At 47.5% G+C, this 8207-nt stretch overlaps 1 protein-coding gene across 1 annotated transcript in view; it reads right to left on the reverse strand.

The window, feature by feature from the left end:
• Window positions 1–8207, reverse strand: part of SLC7A6 (solute carrier family 7 (amino acid transporter light chain, y+L system), member 6) — a 39459-nt gene that overhangs the window by 13203 nt on the left and 18049 nt on the right. Inside the window, exon 4 of the mRNA XM_011932046.1 lies at window positions 927–1052. Within this exon, the coding sequence (XP_011787436.1) occupies window positions 927–1052 (126 nt within the window). The remainder of the gene's footprint in view (window positions 1–926; window positions 1053–8207) is intronic.

The following is an 8207-nucleotide window of genomic DNA, read 5'->3' on the forward strand; positions in this document are numbered from 1 at the left end:
CCATGTTGGCCAGGCCAGTCTCAAACTCCTGACTCGCTGATTCACCCGCCTTAGCCTCCCAAAGTGCTGGGATTACAGGCGCGAGCCACCACGCCCGGCCAAGGGCAATTCTTAAAAGCGCAGCTTTTTAGACTCCAAGCCAACCAGAATGTGATCCAATAGATTTGAGATTAGGGTCTCAGCTCCCCAGGTGATTGTACACAGCCGGGGAGCTGTGTACAATCACTAGGACTGATGACCTACAGAACTAGGCTGTGAGATGATTGAGATATCTGTGGCTAAAGACACCTCAAGACCTCTCCAGGGCTCATGAGATCTTGGTAGGCCTATTACCCTCACTGCCAGTCCTCTCTGATCCAGGAACGAAAAGCTTTCTAAAGCTAACATGCAGGAAAGACACTGCCAATTGCACAACATTTTAATATTTTTCTGAGAGCTGACTTGGGGAGGGATTGTTGAATACAAGTTCAGATGAAAAGTAAAGGCTGCAAAATAACCACCCATTTCCATACCCCACTTCCAGCTCCATATCCCCTGCCACCTGTCTCAAGGAGGGCCCAGTCTTCCTACTTGTAGCTTGGCAGTCACAGACCACAAATAGGAGCCACTCTATCCCCACAGATTACTTTTATGACCCAATCATGACCCAAGCTTCAGGAGCTCCTAGGCCCTTGGCTGGCTTCCTGTAATGCTCCCAGCCTCCACCAAAGGAAAGCAGCCCTGAGGGAGAGGCTGACTCATGTCCACTTGGCCAAGCCAGCCTGACCCAGAAAGCCCAGAAAGAAATCTACTCCCATCTCTTGCACTCACTGACATATGCTAGCATGTACATAGAAACAGTTGAGCAGTGAAGCTAACAGAGTCCCCATGTCCTCCTCAGGGAATCCAGAGGAACTCCTGGTGGTCCCCCCCTTCCCACTACTTACCCTGGCACAGTTTAACAAGGCCCATGACAATGATGGCAATGAGCGCTACGACCTTGGCGTAAGTGAACGTGTCCTGCACACGTGTGCCCCACTTGACATAGGCACAGTTCACAAATGTCAGCAGGCCTAGGAGGAAAACCACAAAGTCACTGGTAGGCTTGAGTTGAGGGCACAGGGGCCCAACCCCTCTTTACAGAGAGCACTACTTTCTGCCCTTCCTGCCTAAGGCAGAGGGACCAATAGATCAGTCAGAACAAGGTGAACTGGCAAGCGAGGGGATACCCTGTACCCGCCCCAGCTGACAGCACACAGGCACGTCCATCACTATTGGCGCTCAAGGATATGAAGGCATGCGTGAAGACATACTTGTGCATCCTGATGGCCAGCACCATTTCTGGGAATCCCCCCCAGGCCCAGGGATGGGTGATTTCACCCACTCTTTCCCACCCAGACTCCCAAGGTTCCAAACCACAGGAGACGTAAGACCTCTTCATGGCCAAAAGAAACACATCAGTAAGTGAGGTAAATTTGAATGCAGATGGCAGGTTACCTAAGAAATTAGAGAGACAGTGTTTTGCATGTAAGTGTAAAAATGAGGCCAGGTGCAGTGGCTCACACCTATAATCCCAGCACTTTGGGAAACTGAGGCAGATGGATCTTGTGAGCCCAGGAGTTAGAGACCAGCCTAGGCAACATGGAGAAACCCTGTCACTATAAAAAATATAAAAATTAGCTGGGCGTAGTGGTGCACACCTGTAGTCCCAGCTACTCAGGAGGCTGAGGCGGGAGGGTTGCTTGAGCCTAGGAGGTTGAGGCTGCAGTGAGCTGTGCACTCCAGCCTGGATGACAGAGTAAGACCCTGTCTCAAAAAAAAAAAAAAAGAAAAGAAAGAAAGAAAAAAAGTCTGTTATATGCCTGAAAATTTCACATACACCTCTGCATCAATTCTCACGACTCCAAAATACAGATATTCCTATTCCCATTTTACGGATGAGGAAACTGAGGCTGAGAGAAGCTAACTACCATTTCTAAGTTCACATTCCCAAGCCCACTGATCACTTCTACCCTCATTCCTACCCATACCTCCCAATTCTCAATGAAGTCCATGGAGAAGCGCACCCACTAGGGTACTCCCTAGGCTCATGTGGCCTTAAGTTCTAGCTCCTCACACACCTCAGTGACATCTGGGCCCTGTGCTGAGAGCCCTGGCACTTTGCTCCTGCTAAACAATGACTGCTCTGATCCATAGGGAGGACATAAGAGCAATATCCAGCAGGAAGGAACGCAGTGACATCTGTAAGTACTGCCTCTAGCATCCAAAAATAGAACTTTTATGTGCACCTCAAATCTTATTACAAAATCTTTTGGGCCCATCTCTAGGCCAACTCCATTTACTCCTACCCACTTTGCACTCTCCCCTTCAGCCAGACTCTCTCTCTTATTCGTACCAGACATACACATAAAAAGAAATGTCCTCCCCTCCTCTTCCTGCCATAGCTAACAGCAACTCCCACTTTCAAGGTCTAGTTCAGCCCCCGCTTCCTCTTCCTCTGTAAAACCTTCTCTAAATACACCAGCCAGCCCCTCTCTGAGCTCTTTGTCTCCTGAACCACATGGCATTCCTGCTTCTTAGCACAGCTTAGTGTCTATGCTATCGTCACGTAGACACCTGTGTCAAATCTCTACCTCAGGTGATTGGGTCATGCTTCTCCCAAGATCACAAATTCTCAGAAGGCAACAGCAGTATATCATTTTATTTTCTTTCTTCCTCCTTTTTTTTTTTTTGTTTTTTTTGAGACAGGGTCTTGCTTTGTCACCCAGGCTGGAGTGGGCACAATCACAGCTCACCGCAGCCTCGATCTCCAGGGCTCAAGTGACCCTCAGCCTCCTATTAGCTGGGACCACAGGTGCACACAACCACACCCAGCTAATTAAAAAAAAAAAATTAGAGACGGGGTCTCGCTATATTCCCCAGGCTGGTCTGGAACTCCTGGGCTCAAGCAGTCTTCCTGCCTCAGCCTCCCAAAGTATTAGGATTACAGGCATGAGCCACTGAACCTGGCCATGTTGTTTTCTTAAGCTCATCGCCAAGCAAAGAGGGGTACTGATAAACTCTGGTTGGAACCAAGGCGGTAAGATTTTCACTCTAACTTCCAATTCCCTGGGGCAAGGCAAATTGTCAGAAAGTTGGATAATCTTCCATTCAAATGGAGAGAAGTGCCTACGGCCAGCCTGTGAAAATGAACACAGGTGGCAGCTGGCAGGCTCTATGGCTTCAAAGAGCTTTCACTCAGTACACTGGCAAGTAACACAGGTGCTTACTAGTCAATCATGATGTGGAAGTAGAGGGACAGTGGTCAAATGGGAGGGGAGAAGAAGCCCAAAGAAATGCATGCTGCTGGCAGGTCTTCCCAGGCACCTACCCTGATGATCAAAGCTACCAGTATGGGGTTAAGCCTCAATCAGCCAACATACGGATTACCTAGTTAATAGGCATCGGTAATCCCTAGGCCCCTGTACAGTACAGTAGCCATGTTTTGAAGTACCTGCCCAGCTCCTTCTTGGGAATTGCTCCCCCTTCCCTATCATGACTGATGGAGCCAGACACTGGACCCAAGTTGACTCTGTTATATTGCCTCTCCCAGAAACACAGAATTGGAATACCAAGAAACTGAATCTAACAGTAATGGGCAGAAGGGTCAGGAGCTACAGCAAGTCAAAGTCACATACAAGCCCTTAGTAACAAAGGGACAGAAACCATAAGTAAGTAGAGGAAGGAAGCAGGACCACAAAAAGAAGCAGAAGTGGGAGGGCATGCAGCTTAGACAAAAAGACTGACAGGGGTCGGGGCAGCGTTGCACACCTGGAGTCCCAACTGTGTGGGAGGCTGAGGTGGGAGAATTGCTGAACCCAGGAGTCCGGGCCTATAGTGCACTGTAATAGCGTCTGTGAATAGTCACTGCACTCCAGCCAGGGCAACAGAGTGAGAGCTTGTCTCTAAAAAAAAAAAAAACAAAAAAAGAAAGACGAGAAAATACACAGAAGACAGAGACAGAGGGGTGAGAGATAAGAGACAAGGAGGCAGAGACAGAGAGAAGAGGACAAAAGGAGAAAGACACAAAAAGGTGGAAATACAGATGGAGAAAGAGACTGACAATATCCTGGCAGTGCTAACTGTGCTTCTTGTTTGCAGCTCCAAGGGGAAGAAAAGCTGATGCACTCCTCAGACCCACTAACAGACAGTGGGTCTCACTTCTGATCCTTCTCCTTCCCTCTATCCTGCCATAAATGTCCTTCAGGTTTGGTCTCTCTGCACACAGGTAAATATTACACACAGTGGAAATTCAACAACTATGTGCTAAACTAATGAATGCAGGCAGCTGTTTGTGGACATGCCTGCAGAGTCCATTCCAGTAGACCAGCTGGAAGGATACAAAAGCACCTGGTGAGAGTGGCTCCTCTGGGGAGAAAGACTAAAGCTGTGGAGAGGGAGGGAGACCTTTTCCACTGTGTGCCCTTATGACTGGTTTACCATGAACATACGCCTCTTTCTAGATAAAAATAAAAATAGTTTGTGCTCACTTCTGCAGCACATATACTAAAATTGGAACGATGCAAAGATTAGCATGGCCCCTGAAAAATTTTAAAAGAATTTGTTTAAAAATAAAAATTGTTCATTAGCAACAATGTAGCACCAGAAGGCAGAGCCAGGGCAGTGTGAAGCTAGGAGGCACCTAGGGCACAAAATTTAAGGAGGCACTCATTCTCAGGGGACCACATGCAGGAACCTGAGAGTGAGTATGCCCTTCAACGCTGGCCCCAGGCATCTCGCTTGCCTCACCCTATTCTCAGCCCTGCCAGAGAACAGAGAGCTCCTAGAACATTCTGTCAAGCAGAAGCCAAGTCCCTTGACTGTTCTCCTGATTCTAATTAAGAAACAAAATTTCACCATCTGATCCTTACTCTTTTATTGCTTCCCAGAACTCCCAGCCCCTCTAGCCTTACCATAAACTATCAGAGTTCAAACAAAGTCAACAGCTGGGCCTTAAAGCCAGATGCTAAGATTCAGCTACCACAGTTAAAACCTTCCCTCTTCTCCTGATCTCATTTCCTTGCTGGACAAGCCTGCACCAATGAGCGTGGGACCCACATGAGGGTCTTCAAGGCTCTCTAGGAGCTTATTGCTGAGAAAGGAGAACTCAAATGGCACATCCAGACTGAAAGCCAAAGCAGAAACAAATCTCCAAAGTCTCTGTGGCACAGATGGCTAGTTATCTTCCTCTATCTGTTCTTCCCTTTTTCCTTCGTAATAGAAATTTTGGCTGAAGTCATGTCTGTCCAAAATAAAGCTGACATTTCCTAGCCTCTCCTGCAGGTAGGTATGGCTGTGCAACCAGGTTTTCTCCCGGGATGTATGCAAACATTTCATATAAGACCTCAGAAAGTGTCTTTAAATGAGGGAGACAGTGTCTTTGTCCTTCCTGTCAGTTACAATGCAGACATGACAGCTAGAGCTTTAGTAACCATCCTGGACCATCCTGGACCACCAGCTAGAAGTCACAGGCTGAGGATGGCAGAGCAGGAAGACAGAAGGAATGAACCTGACTCCCTGAAGAACTGAAGTCATCCAACCCACACTGCCTCCTTTTAACATGTGAGAGAAACAAACATCAACATGTTTGAGCCATGCTGCTGAAGGTTTTCTGTTGTCTGAAACCCAAGTTAATAGTGAATAACATATGCACCCTCTGGCAGAACTATGCCTTTCATACTCTCTTTCTGATGAGGAGATGGCCTGGCAATCTGAGGCTGTACTCCCAGCTACGCTGACAGTAGTCACAACTCTCTTTTCCCACAGGCAACAAAGAGCGGAGGGAAACCTTCCAATTTCTCCCAGACAGGCTGAGTGTTATAAAGGGGCATTCAAGGACAAAGGAGTGCAACCCTAAACAAAAAATAATTTTTAAAATGTGGAAGAAAGGCCAGGCGCGGTGGCTCACGTCTGTAATCCCAGCACTTTGGGAGGCCAAGGCGGGCACATCACAAGGTCAAAGTTCAAGACTAGCCTGGCCAGTATGGTGAAACCCCATCTCTACTAAAAATACAAAATAATTAGCTGCACATAGTGGCGTGTGCTAATTAGTCCCAGCTAATCGGCAGACTAAGGCAGAAGAATCACGTGAACCCAGGTGGCAGAGGTTGCAGTGAGCCAAGATCATGCCACTGGACTCCAGCCTGGGCAACACAGTGAGACTCCGTCTAAAAAAAAAAAAATGTGGAAGGAAGAAAGGCAGGGTAGGGAGGGGACAACTACAAGACATTCAGGAGTGAAATGCTCTCCAACACTCCAGGGAAGGTAAACCCTTCCAAATGGGGATCCCAGAATCAGTAGCTACCTCCTGGGATGTATATAAATATGTAATGTATCTATCTTTTTTAAAAGTATCCTTGCCCGGCGTGGTGGCTCATGCTTGTAATCCCAGCACTTTGGGAGGCTGAGGCAGGCGGATCACGAGGTCAGGAGATCGAGACCATCCTGGCTAACACGGTGAAACCCCATCTCTATTAAAAATACAAAAAATTAGCTGGGTGTGGTGGCGGGCACCTGTAGTCCCAGCTACTTGGGAGGCTGAGGCAGGAGAATGGGGTGAACCTGGGAGGCGGAGATGGCAGTGAGCAGAGATCATGCCACATAACTCCAGCCTGGTCGACAGTGCCAGACTCCGTCTCAAAAAAAATAAAATAATACAAATAAATAAAAGTATCCTTGTTTTTCTGTGTGGTTTTTTGTTTTATTTTGTTTTTTAAGAGACGAGTTCTTGCTATGTTGCCCAGGCTGGTCATGAACTCCTGGGCTCAAGTGACCCTTCTGCCTTGGCCTCCCAAACTGCTGAGATTACAGGCATGAGCCACTGAGCCTGGCCTGTGTCTTTGTTTTTAATTACACAAATACATTTAGTCCCATTATGAAGACATTCAAACTATATACATAGGGTTGGAGTCTTGAAGCAACTATGATCAAGACCCAGTCCTCCCTAGGTCCGTATCACTCTCTGAACATGAAAGCTGTCTGTCCATAGCAACTAGCCAAAATAAGGAGTGTATCCTTTCTACTGAGAACTCTGACCAGGCCTGGGTCCAAGACAGCAAGAAACCATGGAAACAATCGATACTCAGTGATCATACAGTGTTTCTTCTTCCCTCCAGTCTCATCCTTCCCAGTCTCCCTCCTTCTCTTCCTCCTGCTCACTGTCACCCTTGCCAAACAAACCCCGCTGAGTTTTGATGCTGCTGTGTCAGCAATGAACTACTTCCATGTTGAAATCTTCAAAGCAAATACTTTCCGTTGATGTGTATGAGCCTACACAAGAGGGAGGATCCTGAGGTCAAAGCCCACAAAGATAAATGGGCTGACAATACCCAAGCCAGAAACATCACCCTTCTGCAGCCAAATCAAGTATTCATAATACTGGGCACCTGGGTTACTGTGAATCCTGCTGGTCACCTCGGCAAAGAGGAGACCCTATGTACCTACCTCAAGAACGAATATTTCTCTCCATTCGTCCCACAAGTGAGTATGAGCCCCTAAACTTCCTGAGTTCAGTCAGCAGCCTGCGGCCCTGCCTCACCACATTCCAAAACCCCAGAACACATATGAACAGAGTGCACCCTTAAGACAGAGTTTCTCAACCTCAGCACTATTGACATTTTAGGCCAGGTAAGTCTTTATTTTGTGAGAAGCTGTTCTATGCATGGTGGTATGTTCAGCAGCCCCCGTGACCTCTGTCATTAGAAGCAAAAAGCACCTCCTCCCAGGAGCTATGACAACCAAGTGTCTCCAGATATTGCTAAATGTCTCCTGGAAGACAAACTCCCCTCTGGCTGAGGACCACTGTTCTAGGATAATTAGTAGGTAAAATAAAATAGCCTGAAATCCACAAAAAGTTGCTTGGATCTCCTTGCCAGTATAACCTGGGAATGGGATGGGGTACAGCCAGAAAGCCAGGATCTGAAAGTGCAGTGCCTTCAGGGGCCAGGAAACTAACATGAGTGAGCAAAGGCAAGAAAGTCTGGGTACAATACAAGAAGTGGAGGACTACATTGGATTGGGGAGTCCATACTCCATTTAAAAGGAGCCACAGCCGGGCAGGTGCAGTGGCTCAAGACTGTAATCCCAGCACTTTGGGAGGCTGAGGCGGGCGGATCACGAGATCAGGAGATAGAGACCATCCTGGCTAACATGGTGAAACCCCATCTCTACTAAAAATACAAAAAATTAGC

The sequence above is a fragment of the Colobus angolensis genome, unplaced genomic scaffold (assembly GCF_000951035.1).
Source record: "Colobus angolensis palliatus isolate OR3802 unplaced genomic scaffold, Cang.pa_1.0 Scaffold93, whole genome shotgun sequence".
NCBI classification, from domain to species: domain Eukaryota; kingdom Metazoa; phylum Chordata; class Mammalia; order Primates; family Cercopithecidae; genus Colobus; species Colobus angolensis.